Below are 14,860 nucleotides of genomic sequence, written 5' to 3' on the forward strand. Positions count from 1 at the left end.
CCCCTGCACCCGACCAGGAGACAGATCAAACTTGATGTGTAAACTACATTGAAAGTCGTTAATTTTAAAATTATTCTTCGAATGATTCGCATGTTTTCGAACTCGATCCAATATGAAACGGACAAACGCAACAAAAATCCTAACCTATTATTATACTCTTTATTTTTATACCACAACATTAACATATACAAAATATAATAAAATCAAAAACATAAAGAAAGAAGTAGAATACAAGAGGCGGCCTTATTGCTTAATAGCGATCTCTGCCAGGCAACTTTTGAATTAGGAAAAAAAGAAGAGGAGAATAGACTGCAGGTGGTCCAAATTTTTAAAATGCGAATAACTACATAAACTAGTGTACAAAAATTGATCAAAAGTACATAATATAATTAAACTAATATATATAATAACAACACTTACATATTTAAATACTTTAAAATACATTAAATAACTGTGTGAGTTAACCTAACTGTGTAAACCGTCTTAAAAATCAAGTAAGGTTATTTACTCATTTCATCAAATATAACTAAAGCTAAAAACTCAATTTTAAAATTAGCTTTAATTTAAAAAAAAAAAAAATTATAGACCATTGTTGCCCACGTTATTCGTCCACGTTTACTACGGTTTTTTTTTAATTCCGTGGGAAGCGATTATTTTCCGGGGATAAAGATTGGCCAGCGACCCTACTTTCTGAGTCCAATGCCGTGGGTTCGATTCCAAAACTGGAAAATGTTTTTGTGATGAATATGAATGTTTTTCAATGTCTGGGTGTTTATATGTATATTATAGGTATTTAAGTATATTATTCATAAACTAATTCAACAGTTATCTTAGTACCCATAACACAAGCGACGCTTACTTTGGGGACTAGATGGCGATGTGTGTATTACCGTAGTATATTTTATTTATTCGTTAGAACCTACACAAACCTATGTACCTATAGTGATTTCATTTGTATCCCTTTATTTATTGTTTAGAATCTAATTTTCCACGTAGTCTTGTAAATTAGTTTATTATCTCACGACTTCGTGATTTATTTATTCACCGAGCATTGTTAGGTCTTACCTAGGTTCGTACTTTGGTGAAATTGTCATTTTTGTTGTTTAAATGTCCGTCTGTCAGAACCCTATACCAAAATTTTAAATTATGGCAAATATTACAGAGCCTTACAAGGCCCATTCTATGCGACCATGCTTCGAAACTTTTGAAGTAAAATGCAAACCATCTTATTTGAGAAACAGTCTACCTTATTATGAGAACATTTATGAGAACATCGACTAAAACAGGCGGATGTTTAATGTAGTCACATTGTAAACTCCACAAACTGGATACGATTCGAGGCTTTGTACAGTATTAGGTATTCTGTGACGTAGTTTTATCGTTCAAATAATCTTTAATCGTGCAGTAATAAGGTTTGTTGCAATAGCTAAGTGCTTTGAATTTAAATCGATTTTAAACTTCGGTATATGTGCATTTTGAAGGCACTTTGTTTATGTACATTTAAATAGTTTTTTTTCGCACACACATATTTAATATATAGACGATATATTGATTACCAACACTGAACCACAGCAGAAAATATAGCAATTCCCTGAGAAACAAGAAATTCCTCGTAAGTTAATTAAGTAAGTAGGTACGACTAAACTGTAAAACCTATCCTGGTGAATTGAAGCACAGATAAAGTGTACTTCCTTGTGTCACGTAAAAAGATCTTATTCCCACGGGAGGTTAAAAAGATTTGAAACAAATTCCACGATAGCGTCGTGGAATTAGTTTCCAAACATTTTTTTGAATTATCATAATCACATCCACACATTGGTGGACTCCACACGCCTTTGAGAACATGAGAGACCTCTCAGGCAAGAAGGTTTCCTCACGATGTTTTCCTTTACCGTAATATTTTAATAACATAAAACGCACACAACTTAGAAAAGTTAGTGGTTAAAACTCGGCCCCCCGAAAGTGAGACCGAAGTCCTAACCACAAGGCTATCACGTGTTTAGGCATCTAATAAAAATTCTAATTCTCGCCAGACTACAAAACATTTCAATATTAATGAGTGATCTTTAGCTCTACATCCGTATGAATCGCATCCAGCGTTATCATATAACGTGTTGAAGTCGTTGATCGCATATTATCTACACTATCTATCACAATAGCCTATCAGCTTCACGACTCATAGGAGAGAAGGTTTTGGAGCATAGACCCAATACGCCGTTCCAGTTCGGGTTTGTGAGCTTTAACGACTATTGTCACAAGTTAGTGATAGTAACCGGGACCGACGGCTTAACCAATTTCCTAACTGCGGGGCTGGTATTGAATTTTTTTTACATCAAAAACACAATACCTTATTATTTTAGTCCGACCCGTGATTCCAGCCCAGGACTTTGTGATCCGTTGTTAAAAATGCAAAAATTGCCACTAGACCAACTATACCATCATAATTAATATTACAAAGCTGAAAAGTTTGTTTGGTTGAACCAGCTCATCTCAGGAAGTACTGGTTCGAATTTATCTTTGATAGTCTATTTTTCGAGGAAGCCTATAGGCTATAACAACATCACGCTACGACCAATAGTAGTGGAGCTACTACTAATAAAACAATTCAAAAATTAGGGAAAAATTATTCCTTTTTTGAGCTTCGGTTGCGAACAATGCGGACACAGTAAAAGTTACGCCAAAATAATTTATGCAAGAATTGTTAGCCCTTCAAAAGTAAAACAAAATCTGTGTCAACGTATTTTATCTATCTTTTAAGCTTGACTCATACGCGGACGAAGTCGCGACGGATTGCTAGTATATTATATAAGTTACATCAACCAATGAACGTCCACAGCTGGACATTCTTATGTAGTAGGGATTTCCAAACTCAACTGTCTTGTACCACTTGTGTTGATAAGCTTCTTGCGATCCACTTGATGTCATAGACCCACCCAGTGTTGGGTTATGCCCTCGTATTCTGTAACATTCCGTGGCGATTTTGTTACGCAATCATACTTTTTTTTATTCCACTATAATTTAGACTGCCATATCGCCTGATAACATCAGGTGATAATGCAGTCTAAGAAGGTAACGGGGTAGTTACTTAACCGGTTCATCATGCCGGAACGCTAAATCGGTATGCGGCACGTCTTTGTCGGTAGGCAGGGTGGTAACTAGCTACGGCTGAACCCTTACAGACCAGAAGAAAGTTCAGAAATTATAAATTCTGAAATTGTCCTTTCCGGGGACAAAACCCGGGACCTCCCACCTAAGCCCACAATACAACCACTGCGCCAGGTCATCGGAAAAAAACTTTTTGTACGAAAACGACCTTTCCAAAAAGTTACAGATTACGCCACCTCAGCTAAGTTAACTCACTAGATAGACAGTTAAATACTCCAGGTATGGCTTGTTGCAAGGCACTAACTAGTGGCGTGGAGTTTCTTTTAAAATTATCATGTTCAGGCTTATGTAGTTCCACTAACAAGAATCAGTGAGATGATTCAAAGATGGTACTGTTTGATTGGCCATGCGCTGTATATTATAGGTATCTTCCTAGAAATAATGTGACTTTAAATAACAGATCTCTATGGAACTAATTTTTAGGGAACAGTGCCATTTTTACAACCGCTTGGCGCAGTGTGCAGCGACCCTGCTTCCTGCGTCCAGGGCCGTGGGTTCGATTCCCACAACTGGAAAAATGTTTGAGTGATGAACATGAATGTTTTTCAGTGCCTGGGTGATTATCTCTGTATTATAAGTAGTTATGTGTATTATATTCATAAAAATAGCTATCTTGGCACCCATAACACAAACTACGCTTACTTTGGGGCTAGAAGGCGATGTGTGTGTTGTCGTAGTATATTTATTTATTATTAATTATTTAATTTTGGAGTCCAACAAGTTTTCATTTACATGAAAAAAAAGTTATATTTCAAGTGTTCGTCTTTCAATCTTCAATCTTTTAATGATAAACAAGTTAACGTTAAGTTTAATTAAGTTAAGTTCTGAAAGGTTTGAGCGAATTTAATTGTGTAGGCATACTTATTCCGTGTCAGTACATAGAGTTCTTTTCGTCCAAGTTTTAGTGGCTTGAATCTTTCTTATAATGATAGTAAAAATCATTGATATTAATCGTTGATATATAACTGTTTAATATGTATGAGCTGTTACAGCTACCTGGATGTGTCATTTTAAATAGCAGCTTACTTAAACTTGTTTCATACAAGTTTTCTTCGACACATTACCACGCCATTTTAAAAACCGTAAAACGAGTTTCGTTTATGAAAATCACTCAGCTGTACACAGCTTCAATCCAGCCGGTTTTTCAAGCGTCAAATATTATTACTTAATTGTGGCCGAATTATTGACGTTATGTCAGGTTTTGTAAATTAAATCTGTTCTCCTGAACTACGCCAGGTTATCTAACAAAAAAATATGTTCGGGTAAGTGTGTAAGTTATATATTCCTAATTTATGCATATAGTAACAGAAATTAGAAATTACTAGTAGTTTAGTGTAAATAGAATGTCACCTCATTTCTTTTTTTAAAGATTAATAATAAAAAATAAACTTTTTTAAAGTCTATTTATTTGTACTTCACTCAGAGCGACGCACTTTTAGGGTTAGGGTAGGTTAGGGTACAAACGGGTGAGGTTTTGGCTGCGTTTTCCTGTATCCCGGGTATCCCCGAGTTAACCCAGACAAGGCAATAAACGGGTGAGGATTTCGGCTCGGCTGTCCTGTACCCCGGGCAAAAGTACCTTCCTACTTTTAATTATACATTTTGATTCCCATATTTTGGTATATATATGTGAAGACACAAAAGTTTAAAAAATTATTCGCGATAATCTTATGCCTTTAGTTACTTTTCAAGTTGACAAATGTCGCATGCGCGTTTGCGTTAATACGTTAACTTATATAGACGACCAACAAATGCATCAAATGATGCGATTTGACGATTACGTATACTTCGACAGATCTTAAATTTGTGAAACTGTGCAAGTTTCAGTTGAAAAAGACACCAACCTTTCCGTTGAGTTATAAAACAGAGCCGCCTGCCTTTTTAAATCATCACTGACAGAATTGTCTTCATTCATTGTCACACTACACCGGGGGTCACTGTTTCGCAAGTTTCTCTAGAATTCTAAACCGCACCAAACGAAATTATACTTTAAATTTTAGAGCGCAAGGTTACTTTTTGTTCACGTTGGAGAAACTCTGGAATTCAAAGGCCGGCAAGCCTTTCGACGCCCGCGCCTCTCACTGTACTAACAGACACCACTCACGCGTTTATACCCCCACTATCCAAGGCATATAAGCATTGTTGATAGCGTATTACAGACTATGGCTTTCTAATAATGGGACCGATCAAATTCTGATATCGAATGACCTTTAGGCTATGTTCACACGAAACTTTATAGCCGCCAAATACGAACGACCTACAGTCACGGAATTTTCCGATTCTTCAAACTATAGCAAACCTAATCTAACGCTTTAATGGTCTCGTCATGGAGGTCCATTTTGAGGGAGTCATAAAATATAATGAACGCCTATACTATCAGTTCATTTGACCTTCCCACTCTTAAATCAGCGAAAGTGGAAACCTGGATATTATTTTCTTGCTTTTTTTAGAGTAATATTTTTTTTTATGAATATAGGTACTAGCGTACCCAGCCCGCTTCGCCGGTCTAGATTTTGCTTTATTTTATTTAAACAATAAACTTACATCGTTAAATTTTTCATTTAAGTCTCATAAATTCGTGATTAAATCATTTATTTCTCCGTATTCATTCTCTTCTATTCTCTTCTCGAGCGGGTGAAGATCATTATCTACACCCATGTACACCCAACAATAGAATATCATCATAGTAGATAAAAGCTGTATTTGACATTTCAAAAATAGGAGTGCTCCGATCATCACCAAACTTTACAGGTTTTCTCGCCAGGTCAATCCGGAGATTTCGTTTTGTTGAAATCGGTCCAGCAGTTTCGGAGCCTATACGGAACATACCCACATACTTTCTCTTTTATATATATAGATAGATAGATATATTATATCGCCATCTCTCCCCAAAGAAAGCGTAGCTTGTGTTGTATGGTACTAAGATGACTGATGAATATTTTATGAATAATATACATAAATACTTAGAATAAATATATATATATATAAAACCCCAGACACTGAAAAACATTAATGCTCATCACACAAACATTTTCCAATAGTGGGAATCGAACCCACCAGAGCAACACTGTGCAAGCCATGCAAGGAACACATCTTACAAGTACCAAAATGTACGACGCCCTTGAGACCGGAGCACAGTAATGCGGTAATAGGCATGGCAGTTGTAGTTCCCCTCACAAGCTCTGCAACAAGAAGCTAGGCTACTACTTCACTTACTTTAAGTAGTAGAGATTTTTGCTCGAGAGCTCGTCTGAGAAAGCGTTTGCATGCTTATGCCTATTTCCTGTGTTCCAGTCTGAGATCGCAGTTGCCGGTCTACTTACAGGCATCATGGACACAGAGCGGCATTTTGTAAAACAAGTTCTTTGCATGCCCTGCGAACTGTTTTCCACTGACCATGAGTGGGCCATATACATGATCCGTCAATTGTTTTTTTTTAAAAAACCTTTGTATGAGAGAGATTGCCTTGTAGAGTGTGTGTGAACGATGCCTTAGTCCTCCCTGGCTTGATTACATTTGCGAGAATCCCCTAGAGCAACACCACGACGTCAATATAATTTACGAGTTGGCGGTGACGTGTTTAGTTTACTTATATTATGAGGTATGTGCGAAATATGCTTTTGAACGCGTTAAGCAATATCACTTTAAGATAGAATCTGTACTATCTACCTACTTCAAGAAATTATGAATTGTGTTTAATCTATTTCCAAAACCAAAATCGCAGATATTCACAATGTTTTTCACTGTTTAGTAGACATTTTGCACGTTTTCGTTTTATTTAGTGCAGGTGCTAAGTCCTATTTAAATTCACTCACTTTGGTTAATTGTAAAAAGAAATTGTTGTAAAAGTTGAAGAAGAAAAGAGGATACTTTATTGCACATATAACATACAGGAAAAGAAACAGTAAGGAGTATACAGTAAACAATGTAGACATGCAAAGGAGGCCTTATTAGACCAAAAAGCCAGTTTTTTTTTGTTAAGAAAATAGTATTCAAAGTTATTATGCACACTTGCAGATGCGTTGGTCCTAGCACAATCAAATACCTACAAATATTAGCACTTACAAATACATAGTAGGGAAATATCTCTTATCTCAAGTATTATTAATCTATATACCTATTAGTTGAGATTTGTTTACATGTGCTTGGGTAAATATAATTTTTGAATTTCCTGGGCTAGTCTGGCAGATGGTCTGTGGTTAGTTACCATTCCACTGAAAAAGTGCCGCCAAAGAATTTAGAATTCCAGTCACAGAGAAACCTCAGAGACAATATAGTTTAAATGTAACTTCTATACTAAATCACCTGCATCATAACATAAGTTACTAAACTGTACCTATTAGTTGACATTTGTTAACATCAGCATAATAGAGAAATTTATAACTCCCCCGTACAGTGGTCCTCTAAGTGGGAGGTCCTGCGTTCAATCTCCAATTTGGGTAAATATAATTTTTGAATTTCCTGGCAGAGGGTTGTGGTTAGTTACCACTTTACTGACAAAGATGACAAAACTCATAAGATAATATGGTTGTAATATCATTGCTATAATAAATCATCTGCATATGAGAATACTAAACTATACCTATTAGTTAAGATTTGTTTACATGTGCATTATCAAAGTCAAAGTCAAAGTCAAATATTTCTTTATTCAAATAGCCACATAGATGGCACTTTTGATGCGTTGATCTATCCTCTATATATCTCCCCTGTACAGTGGTCTTCTAAGTGGGATGTCCTGCATTCAATCTCGAAATAAGATATAAATGGATTGAGATATAGGCTATTATCAACATTATGATGTATTTATTTCGTTGTCTTAGGTTTCTTCTCAATAGAGAAATAGGAGAGAACAATAGATAAATTGGATCTACCATGCTGCTCTGCTGTGAGTTAGCAGGATTGTGTGGTCTGGCAGTATTTTAAACCTGAGACACACCTCTACATTAATGACACTATGCGCAATAGTTTTACAAAATGTATCTTGATTCATTTGAGTGCATAATTGCTCAATTCTCAAATCACTAAACTCCAATAATTAGGCAACTTTTTACATTTTATAGAATTACTGACTTAATATTGCCACTTACTTCAATCATTATTAATAGTATAGTTTTTGACCTGAGACATTTTAAATAAAGATGCTGATGTGCAGTAAATGGCTTCTTTACATTATTCCGTATTCTTTCACTATTTGTTAAAATATAGATTAATAAAAGGCATCATGTAAATGGTGGATAATTTTCTGTCATATTATTTTTATGAAAATTAAAATATGTTATACAGGATTATAAAGAACGTTAAGTCACAATTGTATTCCACCTTAATTATATTTCATGTCTTGGAAGTATGACTTTAGATTGGATGAGTTAGGTTTTGCGTTCTTGTAATTTATATGAAATTGTGCAAATATATAGTTTAGGTACAGTAGGATTGTTGATCAGATAACATATAGTTAAAGGACCTTAAAATTAATTTGATACAAGTCCATTGAAATTTGGAGGTTTTGCTATTGGCTAAGCTTTGGTTATTGGCTAAGTTCGGAAGAAATGCAGATCAATCGCTCTTATTGAATATGAATTATATAGGTTTATTTTCCTTTTTTTTTCTAGTTTGTTTTCCCACTGCTAAAGGATAGGGTAGGAGGCATAACTTATAATAAAGAACGAATGTACCAAAAATGTTGTCATTAAATGGGGTATGCACAATAACAACTAACATCATTCGATCTATTATACACATAATAAAAACAAATATCCCATAAGCTGTAGTTATTCCACAAGCCTAACATATGTGCAGTACGACATATAATTTAAGAAAAACGCTATTAGCAATATTTTGACTTACCCGGTCTCGGAAACCAATGGAGAATAGCTATATTTGTAATTGGTTTTTTCTTTCATTTTTAATCAACTATAACTAGCAAACACAAAATGTTTATCATTATCACTGCACGCACATAAAGATTTAATGAATAACATAACATTACATACGGAAAAAGAGTTATTTATATTTAGGCTCTATTTATTCAGAAACTAGGAGAAAATCAATATATTTTGTTTTGAAATTGAATAGTTTCAAAGATTGTTTGAAATTGTTTTTGACTTTGACAGTTTGCGCCTTGCGTCTGAGAATCTGCAATATTCGTTTAGTAATTTTAGCTATCAAATTATTCGAGGCTTTCCCAAATTCGGGGTCTAAACATAAAATAGGTATAATAAAAAGAACTTAGACTTTTCATTTCGTAAATGTTAGTTTTTTTCTTCTTTCGAATATATTTAATTTGAAAAACGTTTGCTAAGTGAACCGGCTTAACTGCTTATACTTATAGGTAAGTATAAGCAGTTAAGCCGTATACTAACCTAACCCAACCAAATTTAGCAATATGTGTTTTTTGCATCACAAACATTGAAAATTACTTACTTATTCAGAAGTACCCACTTTAAAGTAAATGAGTAAGACTTTTCTATGTAGGCACATGTTATAATAATTATTGTTTCCATTAAAATGTTAAATGTTTCATCAAGTAGGTACACCCGATTCTTAATATTAAAGAAAAGAGAATATTATAATGGGAAGGGAAAAGAATCCCTTCAAAATGAACTGTCAAAAGATCGGCATGCTTATAAATATTTTTATATTTTTTTTGAATTATAAAATAACCCCTCAGAGTCACGGCCCATGACCTAATTTTTTTTCGGATGTCTCATAAACTTCAAAAGGGTCGGTCTATTGCGTTAAAACAATTGGGGTTCGTTTAACTTTATTGGCAACATGCCTCTGCTTTAAATGGATGACTGTATTAAAAAAAATATGTGTTTTGTACGGTAGTGGGCTAGTAAAACCAGGCCACCATAAGTAATTAATATCGTTAATACTCTATGAAGAATTATAATTTCTAATAACTTTACCCGTGTATGGATGCGTGTATGATCTTTTGTGTGTTATTGAAATTATTGTTCTCATATTATGTGACCCTGTTTGACTGTAACTGTAAACACAATAGATGATGATTTTAGGCTTATGTCACGGTTGTCACAGCGTAATTTCTATCAAAATGTATAAAGTTATTTCTGTAAAAGGAAAAAAATGTGTTAAAAAGTTACTTATTGTTATGAATACAGTTAATCTGCTTCGGCTCAGTAAGTCAGTACCCATCCCACGGATATATCCCATAGCCTAGCATATTTTTTTCGTTTATTTTTTATTTATTTCAGGCAACTAACATGCCTATATAATAATACTATAACTGTAGGGTAGGCTCTAAAGGGGGCCTAGCAGTGGGACATGAAAATGACAGAAGCTGTTGTATACTTACCAACACGCTAGTTTGCGAACGTAATATTATAAGAGCGATGGAAGCTTAGTAGTTAGGATTAGGATATTGAGCTTATTTGGAGTTTAACCGAGTTCGATCCTACATATGAACTTTCGGAGTTATAATGCTATTTAGGCTTTTGAAAATCACTTGCTAGAAAAACATTTTGAACAAACCGGCATGCCCGAGAGGTCTTCATAATGTTCTCAGAGGCGTGTATCAATCCACACTTGACCATCGTGGTGGACTGTTGCCTACAGAAAATCAGCGTTGTAGTATTCCTTGGCATTTACTGCCATGGTGCTGCGGCACAGAGCTGAGTAGGTGACCCGTTGACCACAACGAAGCAACATACGCCTAAATTATTTTATATATATTTTTTTCCTCTTGTAGTATGTTGTAAACCCCCCATTAGAGGCCCACTACGTGTCCTGTAGTAGGCCTCTGGGGGGTTCATATGCATTATGATGATGATGATAATCGAAAGTTCTAACGGATTAGACAGTTTTAGCATTTAACATGCATTTTCTACTCTCATTTAATATAATGACAATAACTGATCACGGTCAGTATGGGCAGGATACATTTTTCTCCCCGGGGAGAGGACAAGATGTTTACTTTCTCCCACAATTTTTTTAGTCTCCGAGTATTAGAGCACAAGTTAAATTAATATACGAATAAAATACGAGTTACTTCACCGGGAGTTGGACACGTTTTTATCCCTTGTCACTTGTCAGCACGGCTAGCATGGACAGGAGACAATTTTCTTCCCGGGGAAAGGTACATTTTTATCCTTTCCCCGGGAAGAAAATTGTCACACAGCTTTATCAACTCTCAGAGCATTGGCGCCCAAGTGTACATAATATCCAAATAATATATGTGTAACAATAAACGGGAGTAAACTTCTTCTATTCCCTGTTCCGGCACTTTAGCAGGGTAATTATATTCCCTGTCAGGGGATATAATTACCGTTTTTTTTCTCCTGCCTGTGCTAGCCCTGCAGGTGTTATAATTGGGGGAAATATTTCGTGTTTTCTGTTTTTGCTAGCCGAGCTGGGTTTTTGTTTTTAATAATTGAAAATGTAAAAGTTCTAGAAAAAAGAACGCCTGAAAGTCTTAAATAACAAGTACAAATCCACATTATTTCCAGCTTAAGAAGGCGCAGTAGGTAGGGATTAACCTAATACTGTTTGGCGACCGACGTTACTCGAAATAGGGGATTTGCAATCCATGATAAGGGTATAGATATACCGTCCTTATATAGCTGGGTACAATAGTATCTACCAATCAGAGTACCTACTTCGTAAATATATGATTTCAATATCAAAGAGAATGACAGCTCTAGCTTCTATGGAATTATTAAGTTCAGTAGATATTTGAGACCAACCATTGATAGAATCTTTCATGTAACGTAAAGTTTCGATATGCATATGCGAGTAATTCAAATGCACCGCTCGGTTTCTACTTACTGCATAACTTCCTAATGTATTCCGCAGGCATATCCTCTCTTGGAAGTCAATATAATATGTCAAAGCACAAATATTGGATGAAGATGCCATAGATATTTTAAAATTGCGGTAATGTTTTTTTTAGAGATAAACGTTTTTTATCCACATTTCTGATACGTTGGTACCGCTAGGATGTTGAACGCGCTCCTGATATATAATAACTTGAGTACCTTCAAGGGAAGAGTGAATAGGCTTTTTAAAGGCAAGCGTGCAACCTAGACCTCATCATTGCATTGTATCAGGCATGATTGTCGTCAAGCTGGCCTATCGTTTATTTAAAAAATAACTTGTTCTCTTCGTTCACTTCGATAATGCGTTTTGGAAAGCAAGAGGTTTATTAAGGCTTGTTGTCGTGTCAATCGTAACTTTCATGCTGTGTATTGTGTTGAAATTTTGGCTTAGTTGAATAATTAAGTTTAGCTAAAATTGTATGTAAGGTTGTGAGTGGTGACGGTAGATCAGAATACAGTCGTCATCGTACGAGGCGACTAAGGGAATATAACAGAGAGCAGAAAGCAGCGTCTTCTGTGCTACTACTGTCATCTTCTGCGATCACCAACCCGCCTGCCCAGCGTGAGAGGCCTTTAGTCCAGCAGTGGACTAAAGGCCTCTCCCAACTATAGCTTTATAACCACCGTTCTTTGCCTTTTAATGCTCCAAGGCAAGCCTTAGGCCTCGCTCATTTTAATTCCTTTTACAAAGGAGGATAGTTTTAAGAATATAAAACACTAAGAATATCCTTAGAATAAACCCTATACGCTGCGAATATGCTGATAAGCTTACTTAAAGAAATAATATCTCATATAAATAACGGCTTAATTTAGAGTACATTAGGCCAAAACATGGCGTTGACTACTTAAACCCTATGCCTCGGAGTTCATTTTCTCACTTTAAGATGGTAAATAAGTACCTACTGAAAATCTCGCGTCAGTGAACAACATATTATCAACAAACAATTATTGGCTACTAGCGTACCCAGCCCGCTTCGCCGGGCTAGATTTTGCTTTATTTTATTTAAACAATAAACTTACATCATTAAATTTTTAATTTAAGTCTCAAAATATATTAAATCATTTATTTCTCTCAGTATTCATTCTCTTCTATTCTCTTCTTGAGCGGGTGAAGATCATTAGCTACACCCATGTACACCCAACCATAGAATATCATCATAGTAAATAAAACCTGTATTTGACAGTTTGCCAGTTCAAAAATAGGAGTGCTCCGATCGTCACCAAACTTTACAGGATTACTCGCCAGGTCAATGCGGAGATTCCCTGAAATCGGTCCAGCCGTTCGGAGCCTATATTGAACATACTAACACACTTTATCTTTTATATATATATAAATAGATTATTGACTTACAACCGAAAATCTGTCAAGTCAAACAAAACTTGACAGTAAAATGAAACTGTGTTCAAAAAATTATAGTCAAACTGCCTGCTGCGCCATTTTACGATTTAACCAAAAGAATTATGATGTTGTAGCGTCTTAAAATCTTTGTAATAAATTATGAAATTTTATTAAAGCTATTTATGCCCAGATAATGTTAACGAATTAGATCTTGCAAATTCAAGAGAAAAATATGAACGCCTGAATAAGTTCTCCAGGGGCAATAAATTCTAACGCAACGCGCCATGAAATATATCACATTTACATATCACAAGTAGTAGGTATTCTTACTTTCATATCTCCAGACGGATAGAGAAAGTTCTATAAATCGTTCTTTAGTTTTTTTCGAATGACACCTACTTAATTTAGATTTCGGAAAAAAGTTCACGAAAATAAATTCGATTTACCAAATCCTACTTCGAAGTCTGAACCTAAAATAATATTGCGGTAATTTCTCTTTTTATTTTACTTTCCTATTCTTTATTTAGTTAAGGCAAACTTTGTTATCATTCGTATGTTTTTACTCTGTGTTTGATCAAAATTATTTGTTTGTCTAGATATAGTTTGGTTTTTAACTACCTTTTACTTTTACTTCTACCTACCACTAATTTCTAATAAGAAATTTTGATGGGGATATTTTCATGAATGAATGAATACTCAAGGTAGCAGGATTCCAAATGCCCTCTATTATTGTAACAGTAAAAATCTTGGCACAACTGTGCAACTTAACATTTTAGGTTACCAGTGAATTTATTCTGTTCTTTGCATATAAATATATTTTTAAGGCTAGATAGTTGTTAGTTAAGTAGGCTCTTTCAGTTTCAGGCACGTTAAAGCAGTTATAGCCCCGTGAGTCAAACTTCGACTTCTCTTTCGGGGGTCAGACTTCGAATCCCAGCACGCACACATATCAGTTGCTTCTACGGTGAAACTTCAGGTTCTCAAAGGTGAATGGAGTCCACCAATTCTCTCTGGGCCAGCGTGGTGGACTAAGGCCTTAAACCCTTCTCATTGTGGGAGACCCGTGCTATAGGGCACGGGTCTAGGCCGTTTACAGTCATAAGCGCATCAAGCTGTATTTGAGCGGTGTGGTGGGTCTATGCTCTTACTCTCTCTCCTATTAAAGAGGCTGTGTCATGCAGTGGAACTCTATTAGCCTGTTGAAGAGGATGTTGGGGTACCGGGAATTCTGGGAAAATGAGACAATTTATCTACAAATAGAAATTCTTACTTGCCAAAGACCTCTATTACTATAAATCATCGGCAAGGGCATTTCATTAAAATATATAGCGTATAGGTCTCTTCAAAGATCCAATAAGTCAACTGATTGAATCTTTCTAGCATTTTTTATTGTAAGAAAATCTTATTACGAATGAAAAAGTAGAAATTGTATTTTTAGGTTCGGAATAGTCTTCGTTCTTACTTTTTAAAATATTTTCGGCAGGTCTTCGTAGAAACGTTTCATGAATCTTTCTTATGCTCT

General features: G+C 35.3%; 1 protein-coding gene across 3 annotated transcripts in view; it reads right to left on the bottom strand.

Annotated features, from left to right (window-relative positions):
• LOC120625945 (sialin) overlaps positions 1 to 9,130 on the bottom strand; it is a 44,528-nt gene extending 35,398 nt beyond the window's left edge. For 2 of the 3 annotated variants that reach the window (XM_039893216.1, XM_039893219.1), the window contains exon 1: positions 5,010 to 5,233. In XM_039893216.1, coding sequence (XP_039749150.1) covers positions 5,010 to 5,080 — 71 coding nt within the window. In that variant the 5' untranslated portion in view covers positions 5,081 to 5,233. Of the gene's footprint in view, positions 1 to 5,009; positions 5,234 to 9,009 lie in introns of those variants that run through there. The other variant, XM_039893217.1, reaches the window with a different exon arrangement.
• Between the last annotated feature and the right edge of the window lie 5,730 nt (positions 9,131 to 14,860).

The sequence above is a fragment of the Pararge aegeria genome, chromosome 8 (genome assembly GCF_905163445.1).
Source record: "Pararge aegeria chromosome 8, ilParAegt1.1, whole genome shotgun sequence".
NCBI classification, from domain to species: domain Eukaryota; kingdom Metazoa; phylum Arthropoda; class Insecta; order Lepidoptera; family Nymphalidae; genus Pararge; species Pararge aegeria.